The following is a 24,701-nucleotide window of genomic DNA, read 5'->3' as shown; positions in this document are numbered from 1 at the left end:
AGCCTGTGGAGGAAAGAAGGAAGAAGATAGGGTTTGGTGGGGTTAATGCTGTTTCTGTATATTTTCTGCATGTTTAGGTTGGGCATTGCCTGTTTAATTCCACTGGTTTGTATGCTAAATTCAAATAGGGAAGACATTAATGAAGGCTGGAATATGCAGGAAAGATTTAATGCAAGAGCTAGTACTTGTGATGGACCCTAACATGTGGGCCCAGTTTGCTTTACTAGAGAATTTGGGGTGAGGTAACCTTCATTTCAACACTTAAATACTGTGCTCATTCTGATAGCAGCACAAAGACAATATCCCCTGCCATTTAAAGTTTCATTGAGACAATAAGAAATGTTCACAAGTCAGTATAACGCAGACTGTGAATGTGTCTCCATTGGGTTTGGAGAAGGTGCTAAGAAAATAAAGGTAGAATCCAGCTCCTTGAGAATGGTGTGTGGGACCTTAGACAAAAACCTGTGCTGAAGAAAGGGAAGGGCAGGGCCTGTGACTGGTCGGTTGGACTGAGGCCTGCATTTGTAGGGCCCTGCCAGGAAGACAAGTTTAGACTTGATGTGGGAGGTGTGTGGGAGAACAGCGGCCCTCATGGGATGGTAATCTTCGAGCTGAGGGATCTGATAGGCCGGCAAAGTCTCCTTCTCTTTCTCATTTGTGAAATTCTCCATAGGCTGCTCCCTGTCTATGCCATCTGCTTCTAACATTCACTGTCAGTGGCTGCTGTGAGATGTGTCTCACTTACCTGTTCAGGTAGGGTGGCTGTTTAAGATGCTGTGACCTGTCCAGGCCGTTGGCCCAGAACATGGCTTTGTGATGGTTGCTGGTTCTTCTCCCAGGCTGTCCATCTTGGCTGCTTGCTCAGTAGGTGCCCAGTGTGTGCTAAGACTTAAAGTGGGGAAAAGGTATTTTTTCCTCATTCTGATATAAACTTACTGTCAGTTGTGGTATTTAAAGTTAGGCTCAGGTTTATCTTGAACAGGAGTCATTCCAAGTATGTCCTAAAAGCTTCTTAACTCTATTTGCAGCTTGGAGTGGAAGAGTATTTTGACATTCTGGTGACTCTTTCAGTAATGATGTAATAGAACTTTATTTCCAAAACTCATCTTCTGGAAGTTCCTGTAATGCCAGTGGATATGGATATTACTTCTCATCACTGTTGTGCACTGACTTTTAAAATATATACTTTAAAGCTTTTTTGGTAGAGCTGATTTCATTAGTTACAGAACCACACAATTACTTGTATCTGCCATACATTATTTTAGGTTATTATCAATGGGCTATATTTTTTTTCTACAAAAACCCAAGTTGAAACTTTACACCATTGCAAATGAGCATTGTTTTGTACTTTGTTTCAAAATTTGCTTAACTTTAAAATAGTCTAATAGACGAGTTTTTCAAGTAGGAGGAATATTATGCTGAACATAAAAGATTTAGAAATTAAGTTGTTTAATCAATTATTGTACTCTTAGAAGTTTCTCATATGCAGCCACCATTTTTTCTAGACCTCAGGAGGAAATAATTGTCAGAGGAATACCAGTCCGCATTGTAAGCTCGGCAGCATGACTTGTACATAGGCAGTCAGTGGACCCAACGGGGATATTCCTTTAATCTGCAGGAAATGATGATCATTTGGCAAGCTGCACAGAAGTTTGCTTTGATGGATGTTGGGTGAATGGTTAACTATTTCAAGCTTGTACAGATTATCTTTATGAGCAAAAATAATATTTCTTCACATAATTGTATCTTAGAAAAATCCACAGAAACTCCTCAAAATGTAGATTCACACGTAATGCTTGTCATTTCTGTGGTGCCCTTGACTTTTCCAAGTAATTTTGCTTCTTTGATCCTTTCCTTCCAGAGAAACTTAAGTGGTGGGAAGGGACTTGGAAATCAGTAGTGTAACCTGTTGGAAGAGAACTCTGTTTTCCTACCAGTCAGCTCTTTTCAAATAACCCGACTGTAGAACAAAAAATTATTTCCAGTTATTTTTCACTGAACACTTGTGTTCTTACCTGTAGATAGAGCTATGTTCATACCCAGCTTAATACCATTTTTGTTTTTGCTTTTTAAAGAAATTATAAAAAATGATCCTTTTTTTCTATGTGTGATCACTGTAATCTTACTATCACAAGTTAGCCAGGTCCGGAGAATGATGGCACTCTTTTGTTAAAGACCCCCTGCCTTTGAAGGGGAGGTGTTTACAACAGATGGCTCACTAATCACCTTGTACCTTAGCACTTAGCCTTCTGTGAATGAAACACTGGGCACCATTTTGAAAAGGTCACAGCTGCAGAGAGTGGTTTTCTAGCCACTTAGAGTTACATTCAGTACTGTTAAGGGACTCACTTGAAGAAAATGAACTAAGTAAAAAGATCTACTTTGTTCTTAGAATGTGAGGAAACAGTATTTGTTCTTAGTGCTGGCATAGTAGAAGCTATAAAAGGACCAGGCTGAGACTCAGGGCAATTATTTTTCTACTTTCAAATCCCCATCTAAGATTATTTCTCTTGAAACTCTTGTTCTGTCATTACTACTGAAGACCAGACCTGGTTTACTGCTGTGTTTTCCACTTGAACTTGCTTGCTTTTGTATGCTACTAATGGGTGGCCCACTACAGCCAGGGAAAGGGTAGATTTGTTACTTAACTTTTTCTTGCCTCTCCCTGCTGCTTGCCAGGTGTTCTGTACTTCCCCAGTTGACTCTTGCTGTGTTTGTGGTGATTCCCAGGCTTCCTCTTGTCCTGGGCTGCTCTTTTCTCTCTGCTTCTCAGTGTGGTTCCTTGCTTTCTTAGAAACCATCTGTCAGGGTTGGGTGAAAAGAACCTTAGATTTGGAATTCAGATATTACTTGAGTTTAAACCCCACTCTTCCTTCCATATAGAGCTTGGGGACCTTTGAAAAATCTAACCTCACTCATTTTTACTTTCTTCAGTTGTAAAATGAGTAGGTTAGACTAGATGATCTCTAAGGTCCCTTCCAACTCTCAAATCCACAAGCTTTTGAGCTCCCTTTTTTATACTTCATCATTCCTCTCTTAATCGCACCTCAGTTTCTCCTCCTTTGCAAGAATGGAGACATCTTCTCTTTCTAAGACTAACTTTGATTTCATCCTCCCTTCTTTCGTTGACTCTTTGTTTCTCTGAGCTTATCTCTTTGACTCCTTCCCCCCACCCCCACCCCTTTTTCCTCACCTCTCCCTATCCAAAGGCTCCTCTTTGGCTGCCAAATGGGCCCAAGTCACCTTCCTTAAAGAACTTCCCCATGACCATACTGTCCTCTCACACTGTCCTCCTTAGATCCTCAGCCAAAATCTTAGGGGAAAAAGCATCTGTATTTGTTTTTACTCTAGCTCTTCACCTCTTCTTTTTTTCTTATGCTTATGTAACATGGTTCTACCCCTGTTTCTTTACCCAAGACGCTCTCTCCAAGGTTACTTACAGTCTTTTAATTGTTAAGGCCTTTTAGCCTTTCCCATTTTTCTTGACTCTTCAGGTTTTCACATTGTTGTGATCATCACCATCTCTGAAATAATTTTTGTTCCCTCTCGACTGTGACTGTTCCCTTTTTTCTTTTCCTTTATCCTTTAGTTTTTCTTTGTTTTCTTACTGGTTGACTGATTCTTAACCTCCTCTTCTGGATCATAGCCTCCCCCTGTGGATGTCTCCTACATCCTTCCTGTCCTGCATCCTTCTCTTCTCTCTGTGTTTTCCCTCTTGGTGCTCTCATCAGTTCAGTTGTCATATCTTTGCAGATAACTCCCAAATTTGCATGTCTGACCTTACTATGCTCTAGCTGTACATCACTAGCTCTTGCTGGTCTTTCTACTGGTATATCCTATAGGCATCTCAATACGTGCGACATGGGAATTATTATTTATTATTATATAAATATATTCTCCCCTAAACTAGTCTCTCCCTCCAAAAAAAAAAAAAAACAAACCCAAAACCAAACCCTCAAACATTCTTATTTCTATTGAGGGCACCACCGTTCTTCCATTCCCGGAGGTGTGAAAGTTCAGTTAGCCTCAGTTCTCTACTCTTTGTCCCATTAACCAAGTAGTTTCTATATCCGTTGTAGTTGTTTCATTCTTCACACTCAGCCACGTAATTCCAATGACCTCCATTGCTCAGTAATAGCCTTCTAATTTATTCTCCCTTTCTCCATTCTCTTCTTTCTTCATTCCATCATCCACATGTCTACATTGTTGCCATAACTGGTCCAGCCAAACTACAGAGAGCTTTCTTTCAGCTCCTTATCTCAAATTTCCTTTTTTCCCCCCTCAATGATGTCACATTCCCAGAATACATTTCCCTTCTTTTCTCTGCCTTAGAGAGCCTCTGCCTTTCCTTTATGATAGCTCATGTATCACCTTCCATAGGAAGCCTTTCTGGATCCCCCCAATTACTAGTGCCCTTTCTTTCCAGTTAATTAGTGTATGGATTTTACTCTTTGTATACTCATATATGTCCATGTTGTTTCTTTGAATAGAATGTAAGCTGCTTAAAAATTGGCATTATTTCATTTTTTGTCTTTGTATATCCCTCGCATCTAACACAGTGCCCAGTACACAGTAATCATTAATAAATGTTGACTGATTCTTTGTGTCATTATCATAATGAAGTTTGATCATACTTTGTAATTTGTTGTTGTTAAAGTGTTACACGGTCAGTCTTTAAAATCCATTTTCAGAATATTTTAACCTATTATCATCATGTAACAATAATCCTTTAATTTCCTGTTAGATGCTAAATCTAAAGGAATACATTAGATCACTAATAAATACAGGAGTATATTTCATTAAGTCACCAATAAATGAATGCAAGCATAAGTTTCTAGTTCCTCATATACTTTTTGCCTGAAACTAGTATTTCTAAAAACTTGCTTATGTAAAATCATTTTGTCTTGGATGAGTAGTAGAGTAGGTAGAGGAAAGTGGTGCATCCCCTTCTCCTCAATTGTCATAGTGTATAGAACAAAGCAATGGAGATATATAATAGTGCATCATTTGGGGTGAATTACTTGGGATTGGACTCTGAAATTGACCCACGTTCTGTCCCCATTACAGAAGTTCTTGTGGTGATGGAGGGAAGGTTGAGAGTTTTCCTAGTATATGAGATGTTGCAATGATTGGCCTTTTTAGAGAAAGTCCAGTTTTGCTAAGTAAATGAGAGCATTGGGGGTGAGAAGAAAGGAAAGGGAGAAACAGGTAATCATTTTTTATCTGGATGGTTTTCTTTGCAGGTTAGGGGCAGCAAATTAAAGGCTATGGATTGTGTAGGTTGTCATTTTCAACTTATCACTTATCACTTAAACTTATCACTTAACGAATTCTGTTTTGTAAACATTTCTTTTAATTGGGGATTTGTAGAATTTTTTCATTGGGCAGACTTATTTCCTTCAACATGTCCTGTTTCTTCTGTCTCAGCTCTTCCAAAGACCGAATGCCCTTGCTGTACAACAGCTCACAGCTGCCCAGCAGCAACAGTATGCCCTGGCAGCCGCCGCCCATCAGCCTCACATAGGTAAGTCTGTCTGCAATGTATACCTTTTCTGTAGGCACCTAATACCAGTGATAGTGGTTATCTGCTTAAGCCGGCAACAGCTGGGGCTGAGCAGAAATGGGGAGACTGAATGATCTAAGAAACACTAGCAGGAAGATGTTATTTCACTTTAGAAGATTTCTATTTAGTTAATGATGATTTTTGCTAAATTTTGATTGCCCCATGGGCTAAAATTTTCAAATCCTTCTTACTTGTTTCTGAAAACAAATTTATTCTCACTGAAATTATAGTGCAGTAATGATGATTTCCCTGAGTTATGGGACATGATGTAGAATACCATTCTTAATATTTTGGGAAAGGACACATTAGTAAGAGATTTGAACTCTGATTGATGTCTTCAGGCGGCTTAATGTTTGCTTGGACTAGATCTCATTTGGCAATATCTTGCTTACTGAACTCCTTTCAGGATGTTCTTAGGTGGGACTTGGTGTTTTATGTAATATTTATGAACCACTGAAGCCTAATGGGGCCGTGGTTGTGAATATCCTACAGGTCTGTACTCCTTTGTATTGATTAAAAAAAAAATTGACCATGAAAATGAGAACAAACTCATGGAAGGCACAACTTAGAAGCTGCCTCCACGTGCGCACGCCCCCCCCCATGACATCCTCTCCGTTCTTAGGAGGGTAATCCTCATGCTCTGACTTTGTAAAGCATATACCTTGTAAGAGTGAAATGTTTCCTCCATTTTCAAACTCTTGTCTGCTGTCCCCACTCGGTAGATTCCCAGAAATCATTGGCTGACCCTAGCTCTTTTTGATTAAAGTAGATAGAAGGAGTTTAGATCTCTCTGCCTGTCATTTTTTGCCCTTCCCAGAACAAGATACCCTGGAGGACCAAAGTTTCTTCTTCTTAAAGAGGCAGTAGTCCCTTGGCCTTCTCCAAAGAACACGTGCCTGTGATTCATCCTGCCTACTCTGATCATAAGATCTTTTCATTTTTATGTTTCACTAAATCTCAGGCCCCCTAGCCTCTCCATCATGTGCTTATTTCAGTTTCTTTAGAATAGATTGGAAAAAATTGGAAATTGGAAAAAAAAAATAAATTGAGAAAAGGCCCTAAAAGTTGAGTCTTTTTTAATTGAAATAATGCTGCCATCTTTAAGATGATGTGTAAAGGAATTATCAGATGAATAGGGATGTGTGTCTTTTTATTTGCCTTATTCTGGTGCTTCTGCAGAATGAATTAGAGGGTCAGATTTGCTTTTCGTGATTCTGATACCAAGTCAGCAAAGCTTAAAAGGGCTTGTTTGGAATGATGGATATGAAACTTTTAACTTTGACAGAAACCTCATTTCCTTTTAGGAAAACCTTAATTTAAAATGCCTTCAGATCTAAATAAGTTACTTACTTTTGCTCCAAACTTTGCTAAAGTCTTGTTATTTTCTTTAAGGTCTTGGTGTATTCTGTTTATTCCTTTCCTCCCCCACCCCGTGTTTCTAGTAAGTGGCAGGATTGTGAACTGGACAGAGACTTCGGCTCAGCCTCTGACACACGCCTTGGTTGTGCGAATACCTCTGCAGGGCATCACAATGCACATAGAGATTGACACTGGGGGGGAGGTTTCCTGTACTAAGAAAACCACAGTCCTGGTGGATCACGATGAAACTAAAGTATTTCTAGTAAATATGCTAAATTTTGGAAATGTTGACAAAGTGCTTTGTATTGATATTTCCTTAATGTGGGGGAAATATCACCCATCCTCAGGCCATTAAAGCCAACAGAATGCTTTGACCTCCTTTCCTCCAGCCCAGGGTTGATGTCCAGCTCCTGGAGAGCTCCCAGGTAGGGCTGCAGCTCTAGTCAAGTTTGTTTTCACTGACAGGTATGTTTTCAGCAGGTTTAGCTCCCGCTGCGTTTGTTCCCAATCCGTACATCATCAGTGCTGCGCCTCCAGGGACGGATCCTTATACGGCAGGACTGGCTGCAGCAGCTACTCTAGGTGAGATATACCCAATTTTTGGAGTGGGGCTTTTCCCCCCTCTTTCAGTCTGCTTTGAAATGACTATGTTATTGCAAAATAAATGTGCTTCTTTCTCAGTAGTCTTCAGGGGCATGCCTTGGCTAAACTCATCTTGAGCATTACAGAATAATATTCAGTGTTGAAGTCTTCATCTTCTTGAGACAGTTCATAATTGGTGCTTATAAACTCTGAAATTGAATGTGCATTCATTTTGTCTGGTTCATACATTTGAATCAGAATAGTTTTCTTTTGTTTCTTTCAGATGTAGCATAGGCAGTGGAGCAGTGGATAGAACCCTGGTCCTGGAGTCAGAAAGACCTGAGTTCAAATCCAGGCTCAGATTCTTACTAGATGTGTGACCCTGAGCAAGTCATTAACCTGTGTTTGCCTCGCTTTCCCCGATCTAAGTTGAGGAGAATAAATAATAGCATGTCTCTTCTAGAATTGTTCTGAGGATTAAACAAGATAATATTTGTAAAAGGCTCAGTAAGGACAGTGTCTGGAGCATAACAGACACTTAATAAATCCTCCCCTCCCTTGTCTTTGTCAGAATATATTATTAGTGTTTAATTATTTATTCCGTAGCATGTTAGGCTGATAGTCAGTGTTCCCAGTGTGTCTGCTCTAAAAGTTACAGAATATCCACAGTCTTAATGCTCAAAGGATGTTAGCATGTTATTCATTTAGTAGTCCTTCCTTTTGATAGTCCTTTATCTGAAGACATGCTCAGGGCTATTTATGTGATATACAAAGGGTCCTAAAAGCCTTAGCGCAGGTTTAAGTTTGGTCCAATGAGCTTGTTTGGATGAATTATATATTCTGGGTAACCAGTGACTTCTTGGGGTGACTAGATTTGAAAGAATTAATATTACAGCTAGGTACTTTTTGGTGAGAGATATTTAGAGTTAGTGTTTTCCTTATTACAGCTTGAGTGATTTGAAAGATACTTTCTGTTTTGAATAGTTCTGGCATTTGAAATGTTAACGTAGATTCATAGATATTTTAAAGTTTAAGGTGCCTAGTTTGTCTTCCATATCTGGCCATAAAGATGAAATATTTCTTAGTTGGCTTCTGAAGCCATTGCTGTTTGGTTTGAGGGGAGCTTCGTTCATGTTAGGAAGATAAAAATGCAGAGAGAATGCACTGGATGCTGTCATTAGTTGGAACATGAATTCACTTTTTGATCCACATCCATTGCAGGAAACATCCCCAGAAACGTTACTTTAGATAAAGAGCAGATGCCCAGATTTGAAAGTTCTGGCGATGATGACACACTTGCCCTCACTGAGAATATAGTTTGGTGATGAAAACCTTGCTATATGTACTCAAAAACTGAGCCAGATAGAAACAGGAAATGAAAGTCATGCAAACAGAAAATGTCTGCTCCCCACATTGTATTTTTATGACTGTCATCAGTATTTTTGTTTCTTAGATGAACTCATTTCAGATCTCTTGGCTTCTGTTTTCTTCATTGATAAGATACAAGGAGATTAGACTGCATGTCAGCCAGTCACCAGTGTGCCCAGTGCTGGGGATACAAGGAAAGGCAAAACCCAGTCTCTGCCCTTACTGAGTGCGCAGTCTGAGGGAAGAGACAGCATGGAAATATTTAAAAAGATTGTTTCAAACTTCTCGTACAATACCCTGTATGCCTTAAAAATGCCTGATAATCTCTTAGAGGTATAAGTCACTAGTAGAGAGTGAAGGGTAGGGTAGGGGTAGGGAAGAGACCCCTTGCAGAAAGTGGGATTTGATTAGAGTCTGGAAGGAAGCCAGTGAAGCTAAGAGGCAGCAGCCAATGATAATACATGAATTCAGAATCTGTGATCTCTGTTGTAAAAACCTAGCTAAAATATGTTATAGTTCTTGGATTTTACAAAAGGAATTGTGGAATACTCTAAATTATTGGTGAGCCTTGTGTGTTTTCCCAATCCTTTGCCTCATTAAAGTAAAATATGTGCAATTTTTCAAAGTAGAGGAAAAATGTGGATTTTTGCCTCATGTTTGTGTGCATTCTTAACTTCCTAGGCCCCTTCAGAAATTTTCATAGATGTACTTAGTCACAGAGATGCAGCCTGGAAACTGTGAGGTTCTCCCTTGGGCATCTTGCCGTCAGTGGTTTGTTCTGTCCTTCTCCCATTAAGGAACATCATGTTGGAAGCCACAGAACTACTTCCGCAATGTTTTGCAACAGACCTGGCCATCAAATTTGATCCTCTCTGCTTCTGTTATTTAAATCAGGGATAGCTCATCCAAGAAGGATTTTTTTTACATTTTAAAATAAAATTTTATTGTATTGCAAAAGTCGAGAACCCTTCTTATCGCCCTGCCTCTGCATTATGTCAGTGCAGCCTTCACAGAAATGACCACCATTCATGTATAGAATGAATCTCCAGCCTATTCTAATGCCAGAGCAAACAAGAGTGGCATGTCTTTATTTTTTTGCTTTTTAGAAGGTGTTAGATAAGTTTGCTTCCACCAATAAGTTGCTTTACTTCTGTGAGGCTGCTGTTGCATCTGTAAAGGCCTCCCTCTATCTCATAGGGTTGTAGAAAAGAACATTCTTTGGAATCTCTAATTTCTACCTTTCTATTGTCTCCTTTCATGCTGTACTTACAGGCCCCTTTCAGGTCCTTTTGAAAAAAATTACCAAAAAACCAACCACTTTACTTATGCTGACCATCCTTGTTAATTACTTTACTGTATTTTTCTTTTTTTGGGGGCTAAACTTCTTGAGAAAGCTGTCTACCCTAGGAGCCTTGGCTTCCTGTCTTTAAAAAAATAAATATAATATGTTTCAATTAAGAAAAATCCATTTTCTCTCCCTCTCTCTCTTCCCCTTAGAAAGGAAAAAAAGGGGGTGGGGAAAGCTTTTAAAACCAATAGGTATAGTCATACAAAAGAAATTCCTGTGTTGGCCCTGCCCAAACTTAGGTGTCTCATTCTGTATCTTGAGGATCTTTCCTGACTGAAGGTGGGTGGCCTCTTTCATTACGGATCCTCTGGAACTGTAGTGGCTCGGAACTGTAGTCGCTTGTTGTTTAGGTTTTAAGTTGTTTTTGTGGTGTTACAGTAAACTCTGCTCTTGTTCTTCTCCTTTCACTCAGTATCAATTCATACAGATCTTCCCAGGTTTAACTGAAATTAGGCTTTTCATTATTTCTTATGTCAGTTAGTATTACATTTTAATAATCAAAAAACTTAATTTGTTCATCCATTCCTCTATTGATGAAGCTTCCTTAATTTCTAATTTTTTATTATATTAAAAAGATCTCAGTCTAGCTTCCAGCCTCTTCATTTAACTGAAAGTGCTCTTTCCAGAGTAACTACTAATCTTTTAACTGCCAGATCTAATGGACTTTTGCTCAGTTCTCATCTTTCTTAACCTTTTGCTTGCCTTTGACATTGTTGAACACTCTCCTTTCTTGGATAACTCTCTTTTTTCTAGGTTTCTGTGACACCTTTCACAACATCTCCTGGTTTTTCTCCTTCACTGGCCACTCTTTTTCTGGTACTTGTGCTGGATTTTCATATATATCATACCTACCAAAGATGAGTTTAATGCAAGGGCCTATTCTGTCTGGATCTTCGTCTCTGTATATTTTGTCTTACTTGGTGTTCTCTTTTGCTCCTATGGGTTCAGTTATCATCTCTGTGTTGATGTTTCCCAAATCTATTCATCAAGCCCTGCCTTCTCTCCTGGCCTCCAGTCTTACATCTTCAATGTATGTTAGACATCTCCAATTAGGTACCCCTTAGACATCTTAAAATTTGACATGGCCAAAGCTGAATGTATATTCTTTTCCTCCAAACTCTCCCCTTTTTACGAACTTCCCTATTATTGTCTAGGGCAGTACCAGGGACCCTGGCTCACAACCCAGGTACCATCCGTAACTATTCACTTAAATTTATTCCACATGTCTATGTCCAGGGTCTTCATTTCTGCTTTTACATTCTCCCTAATAAGTATTTCTTTTCACTCATACAGCTATCACATTGGTGCAGGCTTTCATCCTCTCATACCCGGACTATTACCATAGCCTTTTGGTTGATCTTCCTGCCCTGTGCCTTCCCACTTCAGCCTATCCTCCACTCAGCTGCCAAAATGACCTTCTCAACCCCAGTTCTGATTATTTCATGCTCCTACTCAATAGTATAAATTATTTGTCACTTGAATCCCTTCACATTCTTTACCATTCCTACCTCTCCAGTCTCCTTATGCTTTATCTTTTTCTGTAGGATCCAGTTACACTGGACTAATTGCTATCCCTTTCAGATGATACTCCTTTTCAGCATGTGCCTTTTTCCTGCCTAGGCCTTGAGTCCTAAATGCTCTCCTTGCTTATCTCTCTCTCCAAGCTTTCCTGACAGTTCAGCTCATAAGCAAAACAAACTCCAAAAATGAAGAAAGAGTAGAAAGGGGAGATAAAAAGAAGAAGAAGCCAATTCTTCATCAGTGATGAGTCAAGAAGACAAGATGAAGAATGGAGTAGGGACTGACCTCTTTATTTATAGATTATGTATATTTAACTGACTCCTTCTTTAAAGGGAAGAATGAGGCAAAAGAGATGGAAAAAGTACAAGAGGAAAGGGTGAAGGGGATCAAAAAATCCTAACATAAAATAGAAAAGAATAGCTTAGTGGAATGGAAAGCACTATCCGGCAATGTAGTGCTTGTAAGAAACTAAAAACATAAAGATAACCCAAGAAGACAAAATGAAGGCCTGAAACATAACCAGGAGTTAAAATAAATATAAACATAAAATTCATAAATGAAATATATTCGTGAGTTAAAATGAGGGATATAAGCAAACTTAGGTGTATGTTTCACCTGAACTCAAGGATGTCCATTATCACTGGTGCTATTAAACACAGAACAAGATATTCTGGCTTTAGCAATAAGATAAGAAAGCAAATTCGTGGGAGATATGTATAAGCAAAAAAAGACCCCCCAAAACCCAAATTATCTTTTCCAGTGATATGATGATTTATGCAGAGAATACTAGAGCCAACTAGAAAGGTTATTAAAATTTAGTCAAATAGAAAAATTATCAAAAAACTAGTGACAGCAAGCATGTTTTCAGATAATAGTAATACAGACATGATTAAAAAGATAAAAACAGGTGCTTCTAGGCACCATCAAGAATCAGTATCAGTACCATTATGTGTGTGTGTATCTGTGTGTTTGTTTATATATTTATATCTGTATACATAGACACACACGTGCACACACAGAGACGTGTACATACCCCAAGTTGTGTCCATCTAAATACTTAAAGGTAAAGTTAATGAAAATTTTTGCCAGTGAAAAAGAAACAACAAAACTAAAATAGAGCACCTCATTGTACCTCTTCTAGACCTAGAAAAATCCAGCCAAAAGATAGATAAGCAAGAACACATTTAAGGCTCTGATTCAGACTTTGGAAAAATTACAGATAGATCTCTCTTGCTTACTGAGTGGAAACAGGAAGGAGCTACTTACTTCATAGCTAGGCATGGCACCTTTACAAACATTATTGATTATCTCTCAAAAAAAAATGTAGAAAAACACATACTAGGCAAATTATTTACTAATCACAATATCATTAAAATATATTTAGGAAAAGGCCTTTGAACAAATATATAAAATTTAATTATAGACTATATAACTTAATCCTAAAGAACTGGTATGTCAAAGAAAAAATGCCGAAAGGATAGACTGTTTCATTAAAGAACATGTTGAGACAACATAGCAAAACTTGGGATGCATCTAAAGCAGTTTTTAGGGCAAAATTTTTGTTTCTATACTGCTTTATCAGCAAACAAGAAAGAATAGACAAATTGGCAGGAAATTAAGAAAATCTAGGGCAATGACAAATCAAAACGTTTCAACTAAACAAAATGGAAATTCTTAAAATCAAGAGTTTAAAACCTTTTTATTGATAAATGAAACTAGATGCTTTAAAAAAATACCTAATAAATCAAAGCTATTCTGTTTTTTAAAATAATTTTTAAAAGGTAAATCAGAATTTTTATATCAAAATGAAAAAAGTGAGTTGAAAGGGGAATTTAAAAAATTGTCAGAATTAGATGACATGGGTAAATGCTTTTAAATTATAAAATATTCAGATTAACAAAAGCAGTAGAATATTTAAATAACCCAATATTAAAAAAATAAGTAATTGACCAAGTTATAAAAGGCTTACCGAAACCAGCAACAACAAAAAAATCCCACCCTCATGGACCAGGATTTGCAAGTAAATTTCATCCAACGTTCAAAGAGTTATCCTATTATTTTATATAAGCTGTTTGCAAAAGTAGTAAAAGAAGGGATCCTTCCAGTCTTTTTCTATTATCCATATCTGGTTCTGATACTATAATCAGAGGTAATACTGGGAAATAAAATTATAAATCAGAATCCCAATATTCACTAACATTGATGCAAATAGATTATGATAATGTATCAGAAAGATTAGATACAATGACCCACTTTAGACTTCCACCAGGAATACAGCTTTGGTTCAATGTATGGAGAACTATATGATTATTAATCCATGTTTGTAAGATAAATAAGGAAAAAGACATTATATTAATGGATGCTGACAGTACTTTTTTGACAAAATCCACCTTTTTTTTTGTTACTAGAATGATTAGGAATACATGGATTTTTCCTTAACATAGAAAACAATATTTGAGAGTAAGAGCAAACGTTGTATGTAATGAAGAAAAGTTACACGCCACTCCTGTAAGATCATGAGTAATTAATTCAGGGATGCCTATTATCACCACTACTATTTAACATGATGAGAGACAAGGTAACTTCAGTAATAAGATAAGAAATTGAAATCTTGGAGATAAACATAGGCAAAGAATGAATAAAATTATCATTTTGTAGATGATAATAAGGATTGATTTACACAATCTAAATACTAAATGAGTAAGCACTAAACACTAAAATGAGTAGAAGTAATAAACTTAGTAAAGTTGTAGAATAGAAATGTATTTCATCAGGATTCTTATACGGTACCAACAGAACTTCATGGGATGAGAAAGAGAAATTACATTCAATAGAAACACAGAAGATACAAAATGTTTTTGAATCTACCAAGAGGTAGCTACCCAGTGAACACATGAATCCAACTACAAAACAGAAGTTCCATGAGAATCAAATTATGAAAGGATATTTTACTGGGCTAAAAGAAATTATAATAAAATTCTTCTGGAAGACCAAAAATCAAGAATTTCAAGGGAATAATGAAAAAAAAGAGGGATTTAGGATCAACATATCCCAAACCAGGTAACAAAATAATAATCTTCAAAATGATTTGGTTTTTATTTTTAAAAAAGAGGTCAATCACTGGAACAGATTAGGTTTACAAAAGCAAATAAACACACCACCTCAGTGTTCCCATAGCTGCAGTTCTCTGTTGCCTCATCTGGAGGATGGTTCAGCTCTTGGCTGCCTTGGTTTCCTTCAAGCCCATAGTAAAATCCAGCCTTTTCCCCTTATTTTTGATACCTCTCCTTTGTTGATTATCCCCAGTTTATCCTATCCTGTGTATAGTTTTGTTTTTGCATGTGGTTTCCCTTGACTGGGAGCTGTTTGGGAATAAGGACTGACTTTTGCCTTTCTTTTTACCACTCAGTACTTAGACCAGGACCTGGCATGTGATAGATACTTATCCTTGTTTACTGACTTTCTATCAGATCCTCACCCAAAAGCTCCGTCAAGGGCTTAGTATGTATTCATCACATAGTAGATGCTTACTAAATCTTTGCCCCGCCTTCTCCTCCCTCCTTTATTAGGGTGATGTTTTGGGGAGGGAGAGAAAATGATTGCTTGTTAATTTGAAGCAAGAATAAAATCAAACTTTTTAAAAGATCCTTAGTGCTCCTGCCTTCCTTTTGACATGACCAACTCTTTTATAATATCTGTGTCTTGCACATGCCTAGTTGTATGTTGTCTCCTGCATTAAAATGGGGGTTTCCTGAGGACAGGGACCATGTTTTTGACTTTCCTTCTGTCCTCAACACTTGGTACTAGAGATGGAAAAGCATTATTAGTGCTGGACACTTAGTAAATACTTAATGAGTTCTTGTAGGTGGATACAAATTAGCATTATTATCACATCATTCTGCTTTTGAGAAAGGGAAATTTTAGAACCTTGGAATCCACAGAGAACTTGGAGGTCAGTCTTTTACAACTCATAGCTGGAGCGAAAGCCTTCCTATAACATTTTCTAATATTACGTTATATTTTATTCCTCATAACATATTATGCATTACAATTTCCTATAGCATTTTCTGCAGTATTCCTCATAACATATTATGCATTACAATTTCCTATAGCATTTTCTGCAGTATTCCTCATAACATATTATGCATTACAATTTCCTATAGCATTTTCTGCAGTTAAACTGAGATTTTTTTTTGATTCTCTCTTAGATGATAGAATTTGCTGTCCAAGTTGTTACATTGTACTGCTCGCGGTTCCTAATTGTTAGTGTTCTTCCTAATTCAAATTTGGTTTACTTTTCTTTACCATTTTAGGCCCTGCTGTGGTCCCTCACCAGTATTATGGAGTCACTCCCTGGGGAGTCTATCCTGCCAGTCTTTTCCAACAGCAAGCTGCTGCGGCCGCGGCAGCAAGTAATTCAGCTAACCAGCAGACCACTCAGCAAACTCAGCAAGGGCAGCAACAGGTACCTGGACATCTCTGTTGTACGTCAGTAAGATCCCGAATCCCTAAAGACCAGATTTTTGTCATTGTGTAAACTCAGATGGATATTTTTTACAGAGAAGAGAAAAACAAGGTGCGAATCCATGAGAAGTCACTTGTTCCCCTCTTCAGGTCCTCCATCTCTTAGTCGCTTTTGTTTGTGTGGGTCAGCAGTAGAAGTTGTCGTGATTAGCTCAGATAGTTTATTAAGATAACTAAGCAAATTGCATCTAGATTTCAAGTGCATCATCCATACTGGTGCTTGTGACACGTCACAGGAAACAGCTTCTTCATTGCACGTGCATGTATCTCCAACCATCCAGTAGTACCATACAGCCTATGTTCTACAGCGGCTCTCTCCCTCTCTGGCTCTGTGACTTCCCTTTTCTGGGTCTCCGTTTTCTCCTTTGTAAAATGAGAAAGGACTCCACAGCCTCCAAAGTGCCTCTTCATTTCTATCATATCTATCTGTGGACTTCGTAGTGTCTCAGATTGTAGGAGTTGCACAAGTCTTGCATTTCTTAGTCTTTCTTTCCTCTGTTAGTTGTTTTCTAGTAATATATGTCTTAGAAAATCATAAATAATTAGTTCCCCTTCCAGTAGAGCAACCAGTAATTTTTAGATAAGTTTTTATTGATAATATTTTGTGTCCCAATGCCCTGTATCTGTCCCATTCCCAAATAGCCATCATAGGTTTTTGGGTTTTTTTTTTAACAGAAAAAGAGGAAAAAAACCCCACATATCTGTGTATCATAAGAAATCTGCCATTATATATAGTGTTCTGTACCTATAATTCTCATCTCTGGAAATTCATAATACTCTGCATCACAATAATAAGCTTATGATATTTTAACAACTTCACATTAAATTTAGGGGTTCTGTGGTTATCTCCTTTTTTAAAAAAATCAGTGGAATTTCAAGAAATTTAGAGGAAAAAAGACATTTTATAGAATTTCAAATGCCTTATGTCTGATATTTACAAATGAATTTTTGAAATAAATGAAGACATTGGTACATGTTTTGTTTTTCACTCCCCTCCTTTGTTCCTTAGATATTTAGTGGCTGCAGTTCCACCTTAAGATGAACAGCAGTAACAAATTCACTTAGGCAAATTGTCAGGCAGCCATCGACCTTTCAGCGAAACCTGCCTGCAGATATCAGACTGAGCGCTGAGCTCATTCAGAGCTGCTGAGAAGAACTGCAAAAACATGGAGTAATTATGGGCCATTGGATAGAAAACTTCATTTTGTGCTCTGTGGGTCCCTGCACATGTTGGGTGGTATTGGTGGTGTATGTGTGTGTGTGAATGAGAGAGGGAGCGGGAGAGAGAGAGGGAAAGAGTGTCAGTCTCAAGGAACTATCTAGCACAAGTCTCCTTCAGTGACAGATGAGGAGGAAACTGAATATTGCAGTGAATTTGAATGGCTCTCATGCACAGAGCTAATACGTGTGAGAGCTGGAATTAGAGCTCACTTGTCTTGGGCTCATGTCTTGCCTATTTTGTATGTATGTATTTTTTAAAAAATTGGGCCTACTTACATCACTGTATCAATTAATATTTCGTGAGACAATGGAGGTGTAGTTGAAAGCACACTCCGTTTTAGATCTTAGCTCTGCTGTTTAGGTTCTTACATAAGTTTTTGCCAGGTAGCTTTACTTTTGTGCCCTCAGTTTCTTCATTTCTGAAATTAGGGCCTTGGACTCACTATAATGTCCCATCAGGATCTACCTATGGTCCAATGGTCCAGTGCATTCATAGAACATAATGTATTCAGTCATTCTCCAACTGATGAGCACCCACTTTGTTTCCAGTTTTTTCTATCACAGTGTGTTGACCAGAGTAGACACTTACTGATATTTTTCGAATTAAGCATAACTCTAGGAGGTAGTGAAATTCTGTATGTAATTGTGATTCATTTAAATACATAGATGATCCTATATCATTTAAAAATATGAAACTCAAGAACTTAATGAATGTATGAAGCATTTCATTTATAGTCAAGACAATGTATTAATTTCAGTTACAACTTCATTGTATTATTTAAAAAGATAAAATGGGAAATCTGGGTACATGTAAGGCCTTCTTTCCTATTTTCATTCATTTCTTGAGTTATTCTTTTTTCAAATTTTCAGATTTATTTTTACTTTACTTTTATTTCCAGATATAACCCTCCCTCACCTCTCCACTACGTAGGGTCATTCCTTCTAGTAAAGAATATGAAAAAGAAGGGGCAAAAGTATTTCATCAGAACAACCAATACATCGTTTTAGTTTGATTGTATTTACAGTATTCCAAACCCATAATTCCCCACAATGGTAAGGGAAGGAGAAGGCATAGTCCTGTCTTTTCCTGGGGACCAACCTTCGTCATAATTGTTCAGGGCTCCTTTTTTCCTTTTTTTTCCCTTTCCGTTTGCATTGTTATAGTCATGCATATTGTTTTACTGGTTCTGCTGACTTTATTTTGCGTATTTGTATTTGTTTTGATACTTTTTAATAGTGTACTAATATTCCATTGCATTCATGGATTCCAGTTGGTTTAACCATTCCCCAATCAGTGGACTTCTACTTTGGTTCCAATTCTTTGGTAATATAAAAAGAGTAATATTCTAAGTATTTTGGTCTGTGTAAGACCTCTTAAAAAATCATATATCAGATGTGGTTTTTTTTCTTCTGTGCTTTTATTGCAGCAAGGGAATAGAATAAGCTTCATCCTAAAAACATCACTGTCAATAGAAAACAGCACAATGGAGGTGTTTTACCATGGTTCACAGAGGAGGTCTTCCTACAGAATATGCTCTTAGGATTTGGGTGTACATGATACCTTTCTGTCTTTAACTTCATTGGGGGTATCTGCCTAGCATGAGGGTTTCTAGATAGGATGTATATTTTAGTAATATCTATAACATAATTCCAAGTTGCTTTCCAGAATGGTTCTACCAGTTCATAGCTCCACCAAAAGGAGAACAAAGGACTGGCCACTGTAATTTCAGAGCATTCAATTTGATTGCTTTGTTATTTTTAGTATTGTTCTGTTAGTCCTTAAAGGACAGAATCTGTGACAGTGAGGCAGTTTTATGTCTGAATGTTTGGAAAAGCTTCCCAGCAAGTGGAGTGGGCTGCCTTGGGAGCTGAATGATTCTCTCTCTTTGGAGGGTTTGAACCCACAGATGTCCATTTAACTCTATCACTTTCCTGGTTTTGCCTCCTGTATTTTATGTTACGTCATATTATTCTTCCCATATTTCTCACATTGGTAGCACAGTTGTAGGCTTTTAATTTCCCGTTGGATGGATTCTTATTCCACATTTTGTTTAGCCAATCTAAAGACATCTACTTTGTTTCCAATTCTTTGCTACTACAGAAAGTATGACTGTAAAAATATTTTGGTGGCTAATGAAGAGGAGGAGGAGGAGAAAGAGAAAGAAGAGAGGGAAGGGAATGATGTGCCACATTATATTTATATATGGGAATTGGTTCTAGCCCAATGGAAATATGCAATGAGAATTCTAGTGACGTGACCACTTCACAAGATGCATTATTCACACTAAGCAGGACCTGATTGTATGTGGTACCAGTCTTTTTATTATTGGTCTTTTTAGGTTTTTTTCTAGTAGTGGAATCTGGCACAACAGCAATGGAAACTTTAGTCATTTTCTCAGAAAAAAAATCACAGTTGATTTTCAAAATTGTTGAACTAACTCCTAGCTCCTCCCACAGTGGAGGGCTGCCTTTCTTTGCGTAACTCTCAGCATTGAGTGTCCACAGCTGTTGTCATCTGTGACAGTTTGCTTTGCAGAAGGTAAAACCTCCTCTTTTTCTCACTTTTAGTTACCTGGAGCTTTCTTTCATAGGCTTGTCTTTTTACCCTGTCTCATAAAGGCTGGAGAGATGCCTGCACTGAAGAGGAAATGAGTCTTTCAATATTTTTTCTTAGTGTGCTGCTCAAACCTACTGGGGAGTCAGACAACTTCTAGGTGCACCATGGACCCTCTTCTTTTACTTTTACAGATAAGTGGAAAGGCCAGGTAGCATTTGTTCTAACACAGGATCACCATGACCACATGGCTTTATGGAAAGTGCTTTTCATGGGGAGTTGGAGGAGCCAGGTTTGAACCGTTCTCAAGGTGTTCCTTTTGCCACATGGTGTGAGTAGTGGACCTTCTGTATCTGTCCAGTGAATGAGCCTCGTCCAAATGGTCTCCACGGAGAATTCAGACACATGCTTGGCTCTTAGCCTGAGTTTTCCTTCATCTCTCTCATTCCCTGAAATTAACTTGTTGGTGTGCTGTCAGCGTGTTTGTGCTTAGCATTAATGAGAGAACACTATGCTTCACATTTATTGCTGAGCCCACTTGTAAATTGTCACCACTTTCTGCCAGAACTATTATTGCGAATAAGCATTCAAGTATTGAGATTACAAACAAATCCCACTTGTAAATGTATACTGCTATAAGTAGCTGAGTGGGAAATCTAGCTGCCCTGATCATGTGGGTGGACCCTGCACATACCATTTTAGCTTTGTATATTTACAGGCTTAAAAAAAGGAACAATTAGAGAAAATTCCACACTTTCTTCAAATTGGTGAATTTTATAACCCACCTACTCTGCATATTGTGTATACTTAATATTTTTCTCTTTGCTCTCCTTTATTCCATCAAGCTTTATTTAACATGTGAATTTCAAGCATGAAGGCGATTCTCTTTATAGCCTTTTGCTGAATAAGACTATTAATTTTTGATATTCCTAATTATATGAGAAAGTGTTAGATATTTATTTTTAACAGTATCTACTAAACCAGAGGTTCTTATTTGTGGCCTGTCTGTCAGCTTAAATTTTTTAAAAAATGTTTCAACGTAATTAGTTTCCTTTATAATTTTGTGTGTTTTATTTTATGACTTTAAACACATTATTTCTAAGAAGGAGTCTGTAAGCTTTAACAGACTTCTAGAGGTGTCTATGACACAAAAGGGTTAAGAACTTCGGGACTCTACTGCAGCAGAACTTGGCGTTTGCAGTGGGGTTTCAGAGAGAGAGAGAATGTATTAAATGCTGACTGTATTAGGCACTGTGCTGAGAATCCAAGTATAATTAAAAACAGACAGTTCCTACCCCTGAATTCTGAGGGGAAGATTTGGGCAGTCGAGAACAACCCATGAAAAAGGAGCTGGAAAGCAGGTTACCTTTAGAGAAGGGGATACGTTGGAATATTCTGGAGGCAGGAGTGGCACATATAGTGAGCTAGCACAGATAGTCTGAGAACTTACAGTAGCCTCAGGCAAGCTCTCACCAATCAGAGCAAGGAGGTATCTCCAAAGCATGAAGTCTGTTCATTTTGATGGAGGTTTGTGAGAGGTATGGCTGGAGACAGAAAAAACATTAAAGGGCCAGCTGGGAGTTCCAAGTCAGATCTGGTGAGATCATTTCAGACCTGTTAAGCTATCACAAAAGGATGAAACTATATAGATAATAGAGATCACACACTTCCATGTTCCCATTTTACTTTTAATGGTTTTCACATTTTAGGGCAAGCACTTCTTATTTTCTTTTTGTTATTTTACATCACTTTTTGTTTTTTTTTTAACATCATTTTTATTTTCCAATATATTCTTTCCTCCTCCTCCCAGAGAGCCTTACAGTAAAGAATTTTAAAATTGGGAGAAAACCAATTTAGCAAGACTAACAAACTCATCATTCGGGTGATGTTAGATGAGGTATTCTCACCCAGCCTACTGCCATTGGGGGGAGGGGGGAGGGGTTGTACATCCCTTTACTAATAACTAAAATAGGTCATTATTAAAGAACTTTCACCACTTTTTGTTTGCTTACAGTTTACAGCACTATTCTAAAAGCCAAGTACTTGTTTTGAAAATATGAATTTTGTTTCATCACCATATTACGGAATAAGCATGACCCCAATTCAAGACCTGTTGGTGCTCAATTTCATCCCTGAGAAAGGGAGAAAAGTGAACCCAAACTCCAAGTCACTTGTGCAAGCAAACTGCAGGTCTTTTTTTTTTTTTTTTAAGGCAAAGTGCCATGTTTCAATACATTATGTGGCACAGTCAGACCCGTGGGCAGAGAGGCTCCTCCCTAGGAGCAGCTGTCCTCTTGCTTGTTGCTGGGCCCTGTGGCATTTGGGTCACAGAGTGAGCAGCTGCTGGTTAGGGTACAATATGTATATTCACCATTTAAACATGTAGCAAAACTGTGCTGCCACTTTTATCAGGTTGCTGTCTTGTTATATGTGCCTCAGATGAAGTTTTTGAGTGTTGTGTTCCTGCCTCCATTTTCCCATAAGCCCATTGGTTCTTATTGTGTGATTTTTGCATATTGAAGTCATTTTTAGGAACATACATGTTGAGGTATAGCAGAACTGGCTGTAGATGTGTGCACAGAGTGCAGATGTAGAGAAGTGTGCTAAGTACTTGACTGGTTGTATTCAAAAAGTCGTCTGCCACTATAACTTTTTATCCATTGTCACTTTTTAGAATCATACACTATTTTGATTCCAGCTTTCCTTCCATTGACCTAAATAAATGAGATCACATTTTATAATGAATAGAAATTAAGGAAAGTCTACACTTAGAGAAAGAAGAAAAGAAAGGTCCATTAATTTTGAGGTTTCAATATCCTGAAAGATCCAGAACTTTATGAACATGTGCATGTGCCATCCCTGAGTATTCAGGTCTGCTGTGGACCCTAACTTCTCCTGTTCTATCACTTGCTGAACTGTTATGGCAGTTTCTACATTTGATTAACTGGGCATACTTTAAAAAAGCAAAACTCATACGCACCCCATTCTTTTGAAGTTCTGTAATAGCTTTTAGAAGGACTCCAGTGTATATACTCATGCTGATTGTATCTAGCTCCTCCATGGATCTCTAAATATGCCTTAATGAGCCATCATAGTAACTAAAACAGAACCTCTGATGCCAAAGTCAGAAATTGGTTGAAACCATAATGGTAAACTCATCCCTAGGTTTGCTATCACTTTAGAGCTAAAAAGGAATTGCATTTCAGTGCTGTGCTCATCTCTATTGTTTCCCCACATTTCTGTTTTCCATAAATCTTTTGATCAATATGAAACTCATTCAAAATGATACATGTGGGTGTTTGTATCTGGCTCTTTCTATCTAATGTCATCTATCCAGCTATCTCCCTCTTTTTCTCATCTGTCTATCTGTCTGCCTACCTGTCTGTCTGGGTATCTACCTACCTATCTTCCTCTGTCATCTGTGTGTCCATCCATCTTGCTTTCTCTCTATCTCCATCAACTCTAGAAAGTGCTCTTTGAGATAGTAACACATGTGATGAAAAAAACCTAAGGATAAAATCCTCCAGGCAATAGATGGACTCACTTGTTTATAAGCTTGGGCAGCACAAGACCCTGTATGCCAGACAATAATGGCTCTAGCAGGTCTTTTTGTGAAAAGCCAACTTTCTGGTTGTGTGTTCTGTTGAGGAACTAAGGCTGTATAGAAGCTGTCAGTGTGACTGGCTTACCAACTGAAGACTTGGACATCTGGGAGCCTGTGCTGCCTATGATGCAAGGGTGTGAATGGAGAGGAACCCGGAAAGTGGCCCAGCCCATCAGCAGCTGGCTATACTAAAGGGATTGGTCAACCTGTGGAGGTGGGGATGGTGCACCTACGGTAGAGCATTTGGACAGCCCTTGCAGAAGCTTGGGATCCCAACATTTCTGCTTGTTTCAGTCAAACCTTAAGTTGGTCATAGCTTCATTCTTTTGAATAATAGTATTTTATACAGAAAGGAACCTTATTTTACAAGTGAGAAAACTGAGGGCAAGTGACACCTGTCCACACACAGCTCTGTGCCTACCCACACTTGTGTGACCTTTATCTTTGTAGTGAATGGAGGAAGGCCATGCTTTCTGGTCTTCCAAGCCCAGCTTTTCAGGATGGCTGGATGAATTCATAACTCCACAAATAGTTCATGTACTTCCAGGGTATAGCTTGGTAAATAGACTCCCAAATGTTTTTAATACCCTCTGTAGGTATTTTGAATGGAATTTTTCTGCTGGATCTTTTTGGAATACAGGAGTGTATTTGTTTGAGCTCGCTTTATATCTTATAACTTTCCTTGATTATTTTGTTTAATTTTCTGGTTAACTCTGCAGAGTGTGACTCCAGTTTATATTCTTTACTTAAGTGTATGTCATGAGATGTTCAAGTCATTTTTGAGATAGTTGAGCCATCACAAGTGGGAAAAATGGGGTAGAAAAAATTGTACCCCTCTTTCACATTTTAGGGCATGCCTTACATTTCTGTTTGGTGGATTGGTCATTTGCTGACTATTGTATGTTTCAATTCTTTCCAGCCCTTTGTCAGTATCAGTAATGCTGCCATGTTATGTCTATGTTTAGAGGCAGCCAGGAAGCACAGTGGATAGAGTGCCAGACCTAGAAACAGGAAGACCAGAATTCAGATCCAGCCTCAGATATTTCTTAGCTGTTTG

The 24,701-nt window shown here is 38.0% G+C and overlaps 1 protein-coding gene and 1 non-coding gene across 22 annotated transcripts in view; both read left to right on the top strand.

The window, feature by feature from the left end:
- PUM1 (pumilio RNA binding family member 1) overlaps positions 1-24,701 on the top strand; it is a 168,736-nt gene that overhangs the window by 103,158 nt on the left and 40,877 nt on the right. For 11 of the 21 annotated variants that reach the window (XM_072609648.1, XM_072609647.1, XM_072609638.1 and 8 more), the window contains 3 exons: positions 5,428-5,524; positions 7,388-7,504; positions 16,055-16,206. In XM_072609648.1, coding sequence (XP_072465749.1) covers positions 5,428-5,524; positions 7,388-7,504; positions 16,055-16,206 — 366 coding nt within the window. The remainder of the gene's footprint in view (positions 1-5,427; positions 5,525-7,387; positions 7,505-16,054; positions 16,207-24,701) is intronic. The other 10 variants (XM_072609641.1, XM_072609640.1, XM_072609652.1 and 7 more) reach the window with 2 other exon arrangements.
- Positions 8,782-8,867, top strand: LOC140509377 (small nucleolar RNA SNORD103/SNORD85). Its single transcript, XR_011968702.1, has one exon. It is a non-coding gene; the product is annotated as a small nucleolar RNA SNORD103/SNORD85 (small nucleolar RNA).

The sequence above is a fragment of the Notamacropus eugenii genome, chromosome 5 (genome assembly GCF_028372415.1).
Source record: "Notamacropus eugenii isolate mMacEug1 chromosome 5, mMacEug1.pri_v2, whole genome shotgun sequence".
Classification (NCBI taxonomy): domain Eukaryota; kingdom Metazoa; phylum Chordata; class Mammalia; order Diprotodontia; family Macropodidae; genus Notamacropus; species Notamacropus eugenii.
This window is presented reverse-complemented; position numbering and strand designations above follow the sequence as displayed.